Below are 18,159 nucleotides of genomic sequence, written 5' to 3' on the forward strand. Positions count from 1 at the left end.
AGGTGTAGTCTGTGCTGAACGCTGCAGAGCTTGGACTCATGGGCCTTCAGAGTTAGCCTCCTCCTCCTTTTCCAGATCACCGGTGGTCAGAATATCCAGTCTGTTCGTGCTGTAATGGGGACATTCATCACGCTGTCTCACATTTATGTGGTATTCCTTGGGTTATCTCTGTGGTCACTGATTTCTGTCCTGACTGGAGCAGTTTTCTCTGTTCCTGTGCATTTTCATGAAAACACAGCCTCCTGGGTACTTTTATCCACCGGCTAGCTTTAGAGTTAATATTGCAGCGTGCAGCACATACAGCAAATGTTAATGCTTGCATATTTAGCTTAAACGTTGATAGCTCAGGTAAAAAGATCTTTAAGTTGATCTCACTGATAAACATCTCAGTAGGTGTGAGGAAGCTCGGTCGGTGAAGGAGTGGGAGGAGATCGCTGTGACTGGAGAGGCAGATGTATGATCTGGTGCCCCAACAGGAAATAAATGCATTAAAAAGATGGAGGACAGTTGAGTGGCCGTGGTAGCCGTGGTAGCCGTGGTAGCCGTGGTAGCCGTGGTAGCCGTGGTTCATGGACCAGGTGGGAGCTCTGGGACTGAACTCTGCACGTCCAATCACCCGGTTCTTTGTTGTCAGATACACAAACCTGTTGATGTAATCTTGTCTGACACGTTAGGCTCAGACTAATATTTGTTTTAGAGTTCCTCAACTGCCAAATGTATTTACACTACATGAGGGCTGGGGATGCTAATCATTCATAAATAAACCCCGATGGCGGGAAGTGTCAGCCATGTTTCTCTGAGGCACAGTTACTCTACGCCAGGCTCTGGAGCCGCATGAGGCTCTTTCATGACTTTTACATCTTCATTTGAAATATTATTCCCCCAGAAAACCTTAAAAGGCAACCTTTGACCTCAGAAATAATCCACTGCAAGTCACATTGACCAGTCTGTTTCCCACACTTCTACAGCTGGCTTTATTCTCAACCATATTTTTCTGTGTGTTGCCATTGTCCTTTTTTTTGCAATTTTGCACCATATTTTCATTTCTTTGCAGCTTTAAAACAAGTTAAGCTGTTTTTCATCTATTTAAGCTGCCTTTTGCCTTTAAATACATTTTTTTTTTCACTTTTTTGCTGCTTTTTGGGTCACTTTTCACTCATTTTTTGCCACTTTCTCCCAATTTTACTCACTTTTGCCGCCTTTTTTCCCACTTTAGTCATTTTTCACACATTTTCACTGAGCTTGTCCCTTTTTAGACCATTTTTGTTATTTGATTTTTGCCATTTTCTCCTCATTTTTGCCACTTTTCACCGAGTTTTTTGCCATTTTTTATGCAAATTTTCTCTTTTGCCACTTTCTGATCCTTTTTGCTACCTTGAACTCATTTTTATCGCCACTTTAACCCTTTTTGCCATTGTTCACCACTTAGATTGCGGCTTTTGCAGAGGTATTTATTAACAGTTCGGCTCTTTGGTTGAGCAGAGTTGAGTGACACCGCTCTAAGGGAATCTGACCAAAAACAGAGAACTTTATAAAAGGTTCTTCTTCTCTGATAGATTATTGGTGTCATTAATTATCTGGTAGATGGCAGCAGCCAACAGTACTCATGTATTTAGTTTGCATCATCATACAAAAGTCAAGAAAAAGAGGTCATTACCAAAGTATCTCATTGATTCTTCTCTACCCTCACTGATAGGCCAAGCAAAAGAAGTGGATGAAACTGATATGGAAACCCCAAAGGTAGGAAATGACTCAAAAAGCCAAAAATACTCCACACACGTGCAGTGATAATTCTGTGGGTAGCAGAGAGTGGTGCTCTGACGTAGCGATCCTGCAGGCACATCCAGTTCCCCTCAGCCTCCTCTAGTCCTCAGATTTCACATTGTGTGTGATACAGTAACAAAAGTGCTGCACTGTCATACGCTTCAATGCTGTCAGCATTGTTCTTTGTGCAGGCTCTAGGGGTTAGAGTCTGGGAGGGTTGCATCAAGTCTAAAATACTCTTCCAAGGGTTTCTGCTAGCCTGCAGGAGCTAAAGCAGTACAGCCGTCTCCCACCCCCATAGAGTAGAGCAACAGCTAAACAATGAACAGCGTGACAGAACATCCATGTGTGAATATCCTGCATGTATAATTCAGTTTACTGCAAACATGACCACTTAACGCTGCAGAAATACTGAAGCACAGAGGGCAAGCTTATGAAGGAAGTGGACAGCTGACAGTGATGCAGGAAGTCAAACAACGCTGAAGAAGCACTCACTCAACTCTAAAGAGATGTCTGTTTGTTTTTTGTTGGGCCAATCAGAGCAACAAGCCAAAACGTCGTCCTGCACATGTGCCACGCTTGAGCTGACAGGCTACCGCTGCCGTAGGTTCATGGCGGAGCTCCTCGTGAATAAAATTCATTCCAAGGCCGGTCAGGGGACGAGCTTTCAGTGTGGCTCTCTGCTCTTGTTTTAAAAAGAAACCGTGGTCCAGGTCAGAGGAAACTGCCTACAGCTACATCTGAGCTAACAGCAACCTTCTGCTTTGGTCCTCAGAGCGTGGTGTCAGCAGAGCTCCACTACGCTCCGTGAACCGCCGTTAGATGGTCAGACACACGTCTGTGCGGCTCTAAAGGACCGTCACTCTCTCAGTTACCCAGGCAGTCAGGGACCTACAGACCCATGTGTAGCGCTGAGTTTTAATAAGAGTATAAAACCAATGACCCTCCTCCCCAAGGTCCGTGATCCAGTGTGTGTTAGTATTTATATCAGTTTATTTCAGAAAGGTAGGGGGGCTACTGAGAGTACGCAGGGAGTGTTCAGTTCATTTTTAGTGTTGCTGATGAATTTCTGTTTTGTTTTTTTTTTTTAAGAGATAAACTGTTGTGACCAAAAGTGAAAACTAAAATGTCAGGACTTTTTAATGGACTCAAAGCTAAGCTAAGCTAAGCTAAGCTAAGCTAAGCTAAGCTAAACTAAACTAAACTAAACTAAACTAAACTAAACTAAACTAAACTAAACTAACCTAACCTAACCTAACCTAAACTAAACTAAAGTAACCTAACCTAACTAAACTAAACTAAACCAAACCAACCCAACCCAACTAAACTAAACTAAACTAAACTAAACTAACCTAACCTAACCTAACCTAAACTAAACTAAACTAAACTAACCTAACCTAAACTAAACTAAACTAAAGTAACCTAACCTAACTAAACTAAACTAAACCAAACCAACCCAACCCAACTAAACTAAACTAAACTAAACTAAACTAACCTAACCTAAACTAAACTAAAGTAACCTAACCTAAACTAAACTAAACTAAACTAACCTAACCTAAACTAAACTAAACTAAACTAACCTAACCTAACCTAACCTAAACTAAACTAAAGTAACCTAACCTAACTAAACTAAACTAAACTAAACCAAACCAACCCAACCCAACTAAACTAAACTAAACTAAACTAACCTAACCTAAACTAAACTAAACTAAACTAAACTAAACTAAACTAAACTAACCTAACCTAAACTAAACTAAACTAAACTAAACTAACCTAAACTAACCTAACCTAACCTAACCTAACCTAACCTAACCTAAACTAAACTAAACTAAACTAAACTAAACTAAACTACACTAAACTAACCTTAACTAAACTAAACTAACTAAACTAAACTAAACTAAACTAAACTAAACTAAACTAAACTAAACTAGCCTAACCTAACCTAACCTAACTAAACTAAACTAAACTAAACTAACCTAACCTAACCTAAACAAACTAAACTAAACTAAACTAAACTAAACTAAACTAACCTAAACAAACTAAACTAAACTAAACTAAACTAAACTAAACTAAACTAGCCTAACCTAACCTAACCTAACCAAACTAAACTAAACTAAACTAAACTAAACTAAACTAAACTAACTAAACTAGACTAAACTAAACTAAACTAAACTAACTAAACTAAACTAAACTAAACTAAACTGAACTGAACTAACTAAACTAAACTAAACTAAACTAAACTAACTAAACTAAACTAAACTAAACTAAACTAAACTAAACTAAACTAACTAAACTAAACTAAACTAAACTAGCCTAACCTAACCTAACCTAACTAAACTAAACTTAACTAAACTAAACTAAATTAAACTAAACTAAACTAAACTAAACTAAACTAACTAAACTAAACTGAACTAAACTAAACTAAACTAAACTAAACTAAACCAAACTAAACTAAACTAAACTAAACTAAACTAAACTAAACTAAACTAAACTAACTAAACTAAACTAAACTAAACTAACTAAACTAACTAAACTAAACTAAACTAACTAAACTAAACTAAACTAAACTAAACTAGCCTAACCTAACCTAACCTAACCTAACCTAACCTAACTAAACTAAACTAAACTAAACTTAACTAAACTAAACTAAACTAAACTAACTAAACTAAACTAACTAAACTAAACTGAACTAAACTAAACTAAACTAAACTAAACTAAACTAAACTAACTAAACTAGCTAAACTAAACTAAACTAAACTAGCCTAACCTAACCTAACCTAACCTAACCTAACCAAACTAAACTAAACTAAACTAAACTAAACTAAACTAACTAAACTAAACTAAACTAAACTAAACTAAACTAAACCTAACCTAAACTAAACCTGACCTGACCTAAACTAAACTAAACTAAACTAAACTAAACTAAACTAAACTAAACAAGCCTAACCTAGCCTAACCTAACCTCACTAAGCTAAACTAAACTAAACTAACCTAACCTAAACTAAACTAAACTAAACTAAACTAAACTAAACTAACTAAACTAAACTAAACTAACTAAACTAAACTAACTAAACTAAACTAAACTAAACTGAACTAAACTAAACTAAACTAAACTAACTAAACTAAACTAAACTAAACTACTCTAACCTAACCTAACCTAACCTAACCAAACTAAACTAAACTAAACTAAACTAAACTAAACTAAACTAAACTAACTAAACTAAACTAAACTAAACTAAACAAGCCTAACCTAGCCTAACCTAACCTCACTAAGCTAAACTAAACTAAACTAACCTAACCTAAACTAAACTAAACTAAACTAAACTAAACTAAACTAAACTAAACTAAACTAAACTAGCCTAACCTAACCAAACTAAACTAAACTAAACTAAACTAAACTAAACTAAACTAAACTAGCCTAACCTAGACTAAACTAAACTAAACTAAACTAAACTAAACTAAACTAAACCACCAAACCAAACCAAACCAACCTAACCTAACCTAACCTAACCTAACCTAACCTAACATAACCAAACCAAACCAAACCAACCCAACCCAACCCAACTAACTAAACTAAACTAAACTAAACTAGCCTAACCTAGCCTAACCTAACCTTACCTAACCTAACTAAACTAAACTAAACTAACTAAACTAAACTAACCTAACCAAACCAAACCAAACCAAACTAAACTAAACTAAACTAAACTAAACTAACCTAAACTTACCTAACCTAACCTAACTAAACTAAACTAAACTAAACTAAACTAAACTAAACTAACCTAAGCTAACCTAACCTAACCTAAACTAAGCTAACCCAACCTAAACTAACTAAACTAAACTAAACTAAACTAAACTTACCTAACCTAACCTAACCTAACCTAAACTAAACTAAACTAAACTAACCTAACCTAAACTAACCTAACCTAACCTAAACTAAGCTAAGCTAAGCTAAGCTAACCTCACCTACCCTAACCTAAACTAAACTAAACTAACCTGACCTAACCTAACCTAAACTAAACCTGACCTGACCTACACTAAACTAAAATATACTAAACTAACCTAACCTAACCTAAACTAAACTAACCTTACCTAACCTAACCTAACCTAAACTAACCTAACCTAACCTAACCTAACCTAACCTAACCTAACCTAAACTAAACCTAACCTAACCTAACCTAACCTAACCTCACCTCACCTAACCTAACCTAAACTAAACCTAACCTAACCTAACCTAACCTAAGCTAAACTAACCTAAACTTAACTAAACTAAACTAAACTAAACTAACCTAAACTAACCTAAGCTAACCTAAACTTACCTAAACTAACCTAAACTAACCTAAACTTACCTAACCTAAACTAAACTAACCTAAACTAACCTAACCTAAACTAAACTAAACTAACCTGACCTAACCTAACCTAAAATAAACCTGACCTGACCTGACCTAAACTAAACTATACTAAACTAAACTAACCTAACCTAAACTAAACTAACCCAACCTAAACTAAACCTAACCTAAACTAAACCTGACCTGACCTAAACTAAACTAAACTAAACCAAACCAACCAAACCAAACCAACCCAACCCAACCAAACCAACCTAACCTAACCTAACCTAACCTAACCTAAACTAACCTAACCTAAACTAAACTAAACTAACCTAACCTAACCTAACCTAACCTAAACTAAACCTAAGCTAACCCAAACTAAACCTAACCTAACCTAACCTAAATTAAACCTAACCTAACCTAACCTAACCTAACCTAACCTAAACTAAACTATACTAAACTTAACTAAACTAAACTAGCCTAGCCTAGCCTAGCCTAAACTAACCTAGACTAAACTAACCTAAACTTACCTAAACTAAACTAAACTAAACTAACCTAAACTAACCTAAACTAAACTAAACTAAACTAAACTAAACTAAACTAACCTAAACTAAACTAAACTAAACTAAACTAACCTAAACTTACCTAAACTAACCTAAACTAAACTAAACTAACCTAAACTAACCTAAACTAACCTAAACTTACCTAAACTAACCTAAACTAACCTAACCTAAACTAAACTAACCTAAACTAACCTAAACTAACCTAACCTAAACTAAACTAACCTGACCTAACCTAACCTAAACTAAACCTGACCTGACCTGACCTAAACTAAACTATACTAAACTAAACTATACTATACTAAACTAAACTATACTATACTAAACTAAACTAACCTAACCTAAACTAAACTAACCCAACCTAAACTAAACCTAACCTAAACTAAACCTGACCTGACCTGACCTAAACTAAACTAAACTAAACTAAACTAAACTAAACTAACTAAACTAAACTAAACTAAACTACTCTAACCTAACCTAACCTAACCTAACCAAACTAAACTAAACTAAACTAAACTAAACTAAACTAAACTAAACTAAACTAAACTAACTAAACTAAACTAAACTAAACTAAACAAGCCTAACCTAGCCTAACCTAACCTCACTAAGCAACACTGCTAAATTAAACTAACCTAACCTAAACTAAACTAAACTAAATGTTGTTAAACTAAACTAAACTAAACTAAACTAAACTAATCCCAGCAAACTAGGGCCTAACCTAACCAAATGTCTAAACTAGATGAGTCTGAAACTGTGTTTGATGAAGCTAAACTAAACTAGCCATTAACCTGGTCAGGACTAAACTAAAAAACTAAACTAAACTAAATGGGACAAACCTGGTTAAACCAAACCAACCTTGAACCTAACCTAACCTAACCTAACCTAATAAATTTCAAAAAACCAACAACCCAACCCAACTAACTAAACTAAACTAAACTAAACTAGCCTAATTAGCCTAAAAACTAACCTTAAAAAGCCACAAAGCACAAACTAAACTAAACTAGCATTAGAACTAAACTGATAGTAACCAAAAAACCAAACCAAACTAAACTAAATAAACTAAACTAAACTAACCTAAACTTAGCCTAACCTAACCTAACTAAAGCCTAAACTAAACTAAACTAAACTAAACTAAACTAAACTAAACTAACCTAAGCTAACCTAACCTAATAGCATACAGATAGCTGAAAAACCTAAATAGCTGAAAACTAAACTAAACTAGCTGAAAAACTAAAATAGCTGAAAATAGCTAACATAAGCTAAACTAAAAGCTAAACTAAACTAACCTAACCTAAACTAACCTAACCTAACCTAAACTAAGCTAAGCTAAGCTAAGCTAACCTCACCTACCTAACCTAAACTAAACTAAACTAACCTGACCTAACCTAACCTAAACTAAACCTGACCTGAGCCTAAAATACTAAAATATACTAAACTAATAACCTAACCTAAAGCCTAAACTAAGCTGAAAATAGCCTAACCTAACTGAAAAAGCCTAATAACCTAAAATCACATAAAAACCTAACCTAAAAAATCATAAAACCTAACCTAATAGCCTAACATAGCTAAAAAAGCCTAAAATAGCTAAAAATAACATACCTCACTAACTAACTAAACTAAACCTAAGAATAGTAACCTAACAATAGCTAAACTAACCTAAAATAGCTAAATAGCATAAACAATAGTTGGAAACTAACCTAAACTAACCTAAGCTAACCTAAACTTACCTAAACTAACCTAAACTAACCTAAACTTACCTAACCTAAACTAAACTAACCTAAACTAACCTAAACTAACCTAACCTAAACTAAACTAAACTAACCTGACCTAACCTAACCTAAAATAAACCTGACCTGACCTGACCTAAACTAAACTATACTAAACTAAACTAACCTAACCTAAACTAAACTAACCCAACCTAAACTAAACCTAACCTAAACTAAACCTGACCTGACCTAAACTAAACTAAACTAAACCAAACCAACCAAACCAAACCAAACCAACCCAACCCAACCAAACCAACCTAACCTAACCTAACCTAACCTAACCTAAACTAACCTAACCTAAACTAAACTAAACTAACCTAACCTAACCTAACCTAACCTAAACTAAACCTAAGCTAACCCAAACTAAACCTAACCTAACCTAACCTAAATTAAACCTAACCTAACCTAACCTAACCTAACCTAAACTAAACTATACTAAACTAAACTATACTATACTCCTCTGGTCCTTTAAAATAACAAGTAGAAGAAATTCATTAATTAAACACATCAGCCCAGCCTACCTGGAATGACTCACAAATGATAAATGATTTAATTTAACCCTTTAAGCGCCAAAGTTGCAAAATTGCGACAAGCAACACTGCTGAATTAAACAGGCTTTAGCTGCAAATATGGTGCCTAATGTTGTTACTACTTTACACCAGGAGATCACGGACATGAGTAACTTCAATCCCAGCAGCATAGGGTCTCTATCATGTCGTGTGTATTAGATGAGTCTGAGTGTGTTTGATGAAGCTTTGTGTTGCTGCCATTCTTGGTCAGGACTCCCTTAAAAAAGAGATTGTTGATCTCAATGGGACAAACCTGGTTAAAGAAAGGTTGAATACGAATAAAAATAAATTTCAAAAAATCACAACTAGATGGAAATGCAATTTCAGCTGAAATTGTGTGGGGATGCTGAAAGCTGAATTGTGGAAAAACTGCTGTAAAAAGCCACAAAGCACAAAAACAGCTGAAAATAGCATTAGAATAGCTGATAGTAACCCAAAAAAAGGCTGAAAATAGTATACAAATAGCTGAGAAAAGCCTAAATAGCTGAAAATAGCATAGCATAGCTGAAAAAAGCCTAAAATAGATGAAAATAGTATAAAAATAGCTGAAAAAAAGCCCAACAATAGCTGAAAATAGCATACAGATAGCTGAAAAAAGTCTAAAATAGCTGAAAATAGCATAACAATAGCTGAAAAACTAAAATAGCTGAAAATAGCATAACATAGCTGAAAAAAAGCCTAAAATAGCTGAAAATAGCATAACATATCTGAATAAAGCCTGAAATAGCTGAAAATAGCATAACATAGCTGAAAAAAGTCAAAAATAGCTGAAAATAGCATAACAATAGTTGTAAAAAGCCTAAAATAGCTGAAAATAGCATAAAGATAGCTGATAAAAGCCTAAATTAGCTGAAAATAGCGTAACATAGCTGAAAAAGCCTGAAATAGTTGAAAATCACATAAAAATAGCTGAAAAAAATCATAAAATAGTTAATAATAGCCTAACATAGCTGGAAAAAAAGCCTAAAATAGCTAAAAATAGCATAACATAGCTGAAAAAGACTAAAATAGCTGAGAATAGTATAACAATAGCTGAAAAAAAGCCTAAAATAGCTGAAAATAGCATAACAATAGTTGGAAAAAGCCTAAAATAGCTGAAAATAGCTGAAAAAGACTAAAATAGCTGAAAATAGCCTAACATAGCTGAAAAATGCCTAAAATAGCTGAAAATAGCATAACAGCTGAAAAAAGTCTAAAATAGCTGAAAATAGCCTAACATAGCTGAAAAAAGCCTAAAATAGCTGAAAATAGCTGTTACAACCAGCTCGTTGTGGGTAAAGGAAGTAGCATAAAACCAGATGTAGTTGGTAAATTAAAGGTATTTATTACAAAAGTAAAATTGTGCTTAACAAAAGTGAGGCAAAATGAAAGGACCGACGAGTGCTGCTCAACTTATAACCAAATAAAACAGTGTCTAACTAGTGTTTTAAAACTAACTGGTGATACAAACTGAACATAACTCCTAACTACACTAACTAACCAAATCTAATAACAAAAGAACAGCACCCCTAAACCTAGTGTGACTAAACGAATAACAAAACCTACATGTGAGTGTGTGCCTAACTAAACTACAACCTGGCCCAGTGCATCAAACGAGCGCCTCAAACAGAATCTTAACAGAAGTTCAAAACACTAAACAAATCAAACACAAAGAGGCACAGTGGCGAGCTCAAAACTAAGGACTGAAGACTGAAGGATGGCCAGGCTTTTATAAGGGAAGGGCTGATTGGTGCTCTCTTCTCATTGGTTGATTGGTTTTGCTGCAGCTGTTCATTGATCACCTTAGCAGCAGCACAGGTGTCAGGAATCAACCTGGAGGAGCCCAATCAGCAGCACCACTCTCACACACACAAACACTTCACAAATAAAATTAGTTGCACCGGGGGGGGATGAGGCTGTGGCTGTAACAATAGCCTAACATAGCTGAAAAAGCCTAAAATAGCTAAAAATACCATAAAAATAGCTGATAGTAGCCTATTAAAAGCAAAAAAATTGCATAAAGCATAAAAATAGTTCAAAATAGTAAGAAAATAGCTGAAAATAGCACATAAATAGCTATGAATAGCATCAAAGCTGAAGAGCACAGTGGCTGATTGTGGAAAATGTAAAGAATTACAGATAAGCACATTGTTAAATGTGAAAAAGGCTCCATTGGCTCCATTGGCTCCATTAAAGTCACATGTATGTTATAGTTATGGAGAATGTTAAAGTGTGACTTTGTGTTTGTATGTGTGTGTAGGACTCCTAGGTTGCTATGGTAACGAATGCCTGTATGACATCACAGCTGAGATCAAAGCTAATTAGTCACACCTGTTAGTTTCAGTTAAAGGTACAATGTGTAGAATTTGGCTGCATTTCGCCAAACAGAATCGGTGTACATGGGATATAATGTTCATATATCTATGTGAAGTATGTTAAAATCAGTGCACAATCATCTCCTTTAAACTTTCATTTTCTTTTTACAAAATTAGAAAAAAGCTTTGTAAATTTACATTACCGCAGGTCGCCCCCACGGAGGCTGCCATATTGAACCACCATGTTGTCTACGGCAACGTTTTGGGGACAGAAAGAGCGAAACGCAATTTTTAAATACGAACCTGCCCGCCGTTCCTGAAAGCTACCTGGAAGGCAGGTGGAGAAGAAGACTGACCTATAATCTATAAAAATAATGGTTACAAAAAGGAATGAATAAACCCTCACCTCGTCACTGCTGTAAATGATGTCCGGCTCACGATCCTTTTTGGTCTTCACAGGCTCTCGTCGCCTAGTGATGTGACGTTTTGGTAACAGATCGGCTCATTCTAAAATCTGAACGCTAGATGTCGCTAAAATGCCAAATTCTACACACTGTCCCTTTAAAGTGGGCTCAGAAAACAGGGTTGAGAGCTCAGAACATGCACTCAAACGTCAATTTATGATGTCCTTGTAAAACCAAGCAGAAAACCTAAGGTGTTGTGAGAATCAGCAGAAATCGCTGAACGTGGTGATACAGTATATTTTTTGTGTGGGAAGAGAAAAATCATGGTTCAAGATTGAGTTAAAAAAAACTGATTCTGAAAGCCCCCACTGAGAACCTTAGGAGGAAAATTAATATTAATGCAGGTGGACAGCTGGAGGGATGTCAGTCACGCTTTGAGGCCCACTGTGCCAAAACTGTTGATCTTTTTGACCTCAAATATTTTTTGTTAGTGAGTGGAGATGTGTGGCTATGTTTTGCTGTTAAAATGATTCGTCTGGAGCCAATGTTGTTTTCAGGAGACTAGTTTGTGCGGGAAGTTTTCCTTTGGAATCCTGAGCTCTGGTCCACTCTAGCGGTGATGTCATCACTAAGCTCTCCAATACACACCCATTGTAAAAGTTTCAGAGAACCAAAATCTTCATAAAGTTTGATTAGTGATTATCAGAAATCTGTAATAGATGCCAATAATGTGAATCACTCCTAAATAGCTGAAGAGTTTGTCTACGTTTTAAAGCAGAAATTAAGTCTGTATGCGGAAGTGAGCTGAAGTTATAAGCCTTAGAAATTAAAGGAGTTTTAGAGGATTCAAAGAGCTGGCCCATCTGAATAAATGTTATTTTAATTTTAGAAAAAGCAAAATAGTTAAAAAAGTATAAATAGTATTTAAAAAAAAGTCTTCTAAATAGCTGAAAAGAGCACAAGAAGCTGAAGAGTATGATAATAGAATAGTGAAAATAGCCCAAGGAGTGCCAAAGTTATGAGCAGTTGAAGAAAGTGCACATTTTTAGAAAAGCCCCATTCATTTGAATGGGAAAAATTGGCAGAAAAAGTTAAATATTTTTAAATTCGATAGAAGTTATAAATGAGAAAAGTCATAGCCATCATGTCCTAAAAGAGCTGAATAGAATGATATTTGAATGATGAGTATGGCTCAAAGTGTGAGAGAGGAGATACCCGCTAAGAAACGTACGAAGAATAAAAAGAAAAATAAAGAACAGGATGACAATGTGTGGATGCTTACTCAGCACCCCCCTAGATATTTGCTACAAATCTTTCATCCCCAGTTTAATTTATATAATATTTGGTTGTTTATAATATAAATAAAATTATTTATTGCTCATGTTTGTTGCATAAGACGAGGAACCTGAAAATAATTGCAACATTGTGGGAAAAAAATCGCAATTATAGTTTTTTCTCAAATCGTTCAGCCCTAAAATTAAAATGTTATTCCCTTGACTGAAATGAGACCAAAACTGTAAAGGTGGCTCATCTTTGAATGGAGGCTAAAATTAGAGGTGGATTATTCTGAAGACTAAAGGCCCATTTCTACTCCCTTTACGTATAAATGTATACGTCCTTTTCAAACCATGTTACCGCCACTGCTCACATACTTCCATGCGTCCTTTACGTTGGCGTGGATGTTAACCAATACATCCACCAGGGGGCAGCCCAGAGTTAGAAGTTTATGACAACAACAAACTCAAAAACAAACATGGCGACTGTGGAGGAGGTACTGATGATGTACCTCTGCATAAAAGACAGAAACGGAGGCAGCATTTCTAACCAACTCGCACAACTTCTCCTCAAAAAGTTCCACCGTTGTTATTTCTTCTTCGTGTCTCACTAGAGCTACGTATCGGGTAGTGACAGCAACACTGCCCCCACAGTTTCTGGTGGTACTGCTCCGTTTGGCCCGTATCCGTAAGCTTTATGGAAACGTGCAGAAATACGGATGAAATGAACGCGGAGCACAGACAGAAGGCTCCGTCTGTATCCGGATTCGTATTTAATGTTGAGCAAAAATGCGCCCTAGCTGCTAACAGTAGAGGTGTTCTCCCTCTCTGTGATGGTACAGTCTGTGCTTTCACAGCTAAATATGAAACCATCTTCAGAGTGTTTGAAGGTGCCTGGAGACTAATACGCAGCTAATCTGAGGACGTTTAAAGACAGCCTCCCTCTCTGCATTTAACCTTTAGATCAGGGGTTTCAAACTCAAGGCCTGGGGGCCAAATCCGGCCTGTGGTTCAATTATAGCCGGTCCGCAAGATCATATCACATTTAAACTCTAACTGGCCCACCAGGATGAGGTCTGCAGGTTTTACTGCAGTGTAGAAATATAAACCAAACCTTGATGTTTAAAAATATCCTTCAGAGTCAAGAGTAAAAATAATATTAAAATAATAATTTGTGTTTTCATTTACAATTTTCAATTTTGCATCTTATAGTTAAGATTTCACATTTTTATTTCATATTCTGGCCTTTTATCTGATACTGTGACCTTTTAAGACATGATGATAACTTATTTCCCGTCATCTTTTGTCCTTTTCAACTCACAATTTTTTTTTACCTAATCTCATATTTTACATTTTAAATTTACGATCATTTTTACCTCGTATATTGACCTTTTAAACTCATGATTCTCAATTTTATCTCATTTTTAGTCTTTAAATTCATGATTTTAAATTCTACCTCACTTTTTGCCTCTAAAAAACTCGTGATTTTTATTGTATCTCATATTTTGAACTTTAAAACTCACAACTTTTATTTCATATTCTCATATTTCACCTTTTAAATTCACAGCTGTGAAATTTGTCTCATATTTTGTTATTTTAGATTCATGATTTTGACTTTCTGTCTCATATTTCTGCCTCATTTATTGTTTTTTTCTATTCTTTTTTTTCTTTTAATTTTGTGTTTTGACCTTTTGAACTAATAAGTTTGCCTTTTTTCAGATTTTTAGCCTTTAAACGGATCATTTTGACTATTTAAAATCTGAAAATCCTTTATCATCATCGTTTTTTACTTCCCATAATTCATCACCAGTGAAAACGAGGTTGACAGTTTTTGGTTAAATGTTGACCCTGGTCAGTCCTCAGGTCAGATCTCAATCCAGACTCTGGCCCCGCTGGGACTGAGTTTGACGCCCCTGGTCTAGATGCTGTCCTGGTTTCTCCACAGTGAGGGTCCATGTTGAACAGGCAGCCTGTCTTTGATGGCTGAGGTGATTTTTGCCTCGTCACTAAGGATGGTGTGGGTTTTAAAGCCTAAAACAGTTAAAGTGTCATCCTTGAGTCGGGGGGGGGTCATGGCATGGGAGCGGTTGAAACCAGCGTGTGTGTGTGTGTGTGTGTGTGTGTGTGTGTGTGTGTTTCTTTGGCTCTTAGCATTGTGCTAACCCTGTCAGTGTGTCTAACTGAAAAGAGAAGGCGAGGTCTGAAAGTGGCCTTGAAGCAGCGGCCGGACCGCTCTCAGCTCTCAGCTTCAGTGATGGCAGGGCCGTCTCCATGGCAACAGCCCTGAATGACTGATGCAGGGATCGGCAGGGAGGGGTCCGTCGATACTTCATTTCCAGCCCAGCCAATCCCTCATCATGACCCTCCTCTATGTAAAGACGCCGTCCTCGCTCTGTCTTCAGGCCTTCAGGGTTTTTTAATAGAACTGAGTGAACGTCAACTTTGGCGTGAAAGACGTGGCGATGGAGGGTTGCTCTGACATGGAATTAAAGTGACTGAAGGATAGTTCAAAGTTTTCTACAATCAACAAATATAATGATAGAAATCAAAGAAGCCTTTTGACTGAGCCTTCCAGTAAGAGCCATTCAGCATCGCAGCTAAAGTCTTTAATACTGGATACATTATGGACTTGGTCTGGACCAGGGGTCATCAGGAGCATTCGCACAGGGCCCAGATTTAGTCCCAACAGAAACCCTGGGGGCTGGACTTTCAAACGCACACAAATCAAATCAATACTTTGGTCTGATTGAATATTATTGTAGTAGTATTTGTATTTTCTTTAAAATGCAGGACATTTTAGGAATGACCAGTGAGATCTGTCCCTGTTCTCTATGATGCAGCAGGACACAAGGAGCCTGACCACAGAGCTGGACCCCTGAAAGTCCCAGAGAATGGGCCCTCCACAACTCTGATTTAGTACTAGTATTAACTCATGTTTGACACTTTAACCCCTTTATGCCTCTTTAACCACATTTTTACAGGATTTTAACCTCTTTTGAATCCAATTTTCCTGAATGTTTTATCCCCTTTGTGCCAATTTTATCCACTGTTGCCACTTTTCTTCTATTTTTGCCACTTTTGAACCCCTTTTTGTTACATTATTTTCAACAATTTTTGCAACTTTAAAACCAATTTTTACCACTTTTAACACATTTTTGCAACTTTTTGCCTCTATAACACATTTTTGCCATTCTTTAACCCTTTTAAACCACTTTTCCTGCATGTTGTATCCCCTTTGTTCCACTCTTTTATCCATTTTGCAACTTTTTAACCCCTTTTCTTTACTTTTGTTGCACTATTTTTTGCCATTTTTAAACCAATTTTTGATATTCTTTGCCCCTTTTTTCTCTTTTACCAATTTTGTCATTTTTGCCACATTTTTACCTCTTTTCACCCCTTTTTCTGCCGATTTTTGTCCATTTTTGCCACTTCATAACCCATTTCACCACGTATCACCTATTGTGCTGCTCTCTAACCCTTTCACCATTTTATCTGCTCATTTTTGCAGCACTTCTGCCAACCTTAACCCTTTTATAAATATCTACTGACTATGACAGTGAATTTCAGTAAAACAGATCAAATCATTCTAAAGTTATTTTAATATGAATTGTTTGTGGGATTGATTTAACAGCTGCAGACATGACCTTCTGGGGGCCGGACAGGAAGCTTTGGGGGGCCTGATGTGGCCCCCGGGCCGCCAGTTGATGATCAGTGGTGTAGAGAGATCAGCTGAACCTGAGCTCCCCTTGTCGTGGCGTTGTGTGTTTGAGAGGCTCAGGGTCGCTGATATTACACAACTGATGCATCTGAATTTAGGCTGAAGAACCGTCCTGAGCTAAAGGACTCCTGGATCCGTCCTCTGTAGGAAGGATCCTCCTGAGTCAGGTCACTTGGAGGCGAGGCCAGAGTCAGAGCGAGTGTTTGTGATTACGAAATGGAAACGGCCACGCCCATATACACGCGGCGGCAGAAATCAGAGTGGGAGGGGCGTTACCAACAGCTTGTCCAAGTTTTACCCAGCACTGTCATATAATCATAATACATATAAAACTATGATTTTATAGTCGTATTCATTAAAACACTAATGCTCTGCGGCGCTCTTCTACCCGTCCAGCTCTACTCTGATGCCACTAGATAATAAGATCACGCATTCACAGTGGAGACGGGACATTTAAGAGTGAACTGAAGATCCAGCTTCCTCCTGATGTTGAGCTCTTTATTCTGTTTTTGTCTTGTTTTGTTTTTTGAAGAGAAGGAAAACCGTCTGTTCATAGTGAGATAAGAAACTGAGCACAGTTTTAGATCTTTGTTTTTTTACTCATGGCACGCTGGACATCCTGGCTCATCCTGTAGTTCAGTGGTTCTCAACGTTGGGGTCGGGACCCCCTTGGGGGTCATGAGACACTGAGAGGGGGTCGCCAGATGCCTTAAAAAAATGGAGAATATTTTTCAAATGATATCAAACTGTATGTTTCAGCCATTTTAATAAAATAAATGCATGAAATGAGTTCAATCTAAAACAAAAACATGTCATTAGCAGCATCCTGAATAACTGTTTCCTCATTTGGGGGATGGAAAGTGTGTCTGACTGTTACGGGGTTTTTATACTGAAAATATCTATTCCTGCCATTTTCCCCACCCACTTTAGCCACTATCATTGGCAACTTTTATCATTTTTTTGCTCAATTTGGAACATTTTTGCCATTTTTACCCACTTTTGCCACTTTACACTAATTTGGCCTGATTTTTACCAGTTTTCATCACTTTTTCCCACCAATTTTAACACATTTTAACACATTTTAACACATTTTAACACATTCTTTACACTTTTTGTCAGTTTTTGCTTATCGTTGTTCTGTTGACCCATAATTAGAACTTTTAGCCCCTTTATATCACTCTTGACACCTATTTTTGCCATTTTAACCCATTTCTTCCAATTCTTGCGCCTCAGTTTACCAGTTTTTTTTTTTTTTTTTTTTTTTTGCCAGTTCCGACCAGTTTTTTTTTTCCAATTTTAAATCCCATCTCACCAAATTTTCCACCTGTTTTTGCCATTTTAACCCATTATTGCCATTATTAACTTATTTTTGCCCTTTCTAACCCATTTCTGCTACTTTTAAAATCCCATTTCACCATTTTTTCCACCAATTTTGGCCATTTTTTAACCCATTTTAGCATTTTTAACCCACTTTAATCCAGTTTT

The 18,159-nt window shown here is 36.4% G+C and overlaps 1 protein-coding gene across 3 annotated transcripts in view; it reads left to right on the forward strand.

The window, feature by feature from the left end:
* Positions 1-1,700: 1,700 nt before the first annotated feature.
* The window catches only part of gramd1bb (GRAM domain containing 1Bb), a 134,062-nt gene continuing 117,603 nt past the window's right edge, over positions 1,701-18,159 (forward strand). For all 3 annotated transcript variants that reach the window (XM_041805444.1, XM_041805453.1, XM_041805461.1), the window contains exon 1: positions 1,701-1,740. In XM_041805444.1, the coding sequence (XP_041661378.1) occupies positions 1,715-1,740 (26 nt within the window). In that variant the 5' untranslated portion in view covers positions 1,701-1,714. The remainder of the gene's footprint in view (positions 1,741-18,159) is intronic.

The sequence above is a fragment of the Cheilinus undulatus genome, linkage group 2 (genome assembly GCF_018320785.1).
Source record: "Cheilinus undulatus linkage group 2, ASM1832078v1, whole genome shotgun sequence".
Classification (NCBI taxonomy): Eukaryota; Metazoa; Chordata; class Actinopteri; order Labriformes; family Labridae; genus Cheilinus; species Cheilinus undulatus.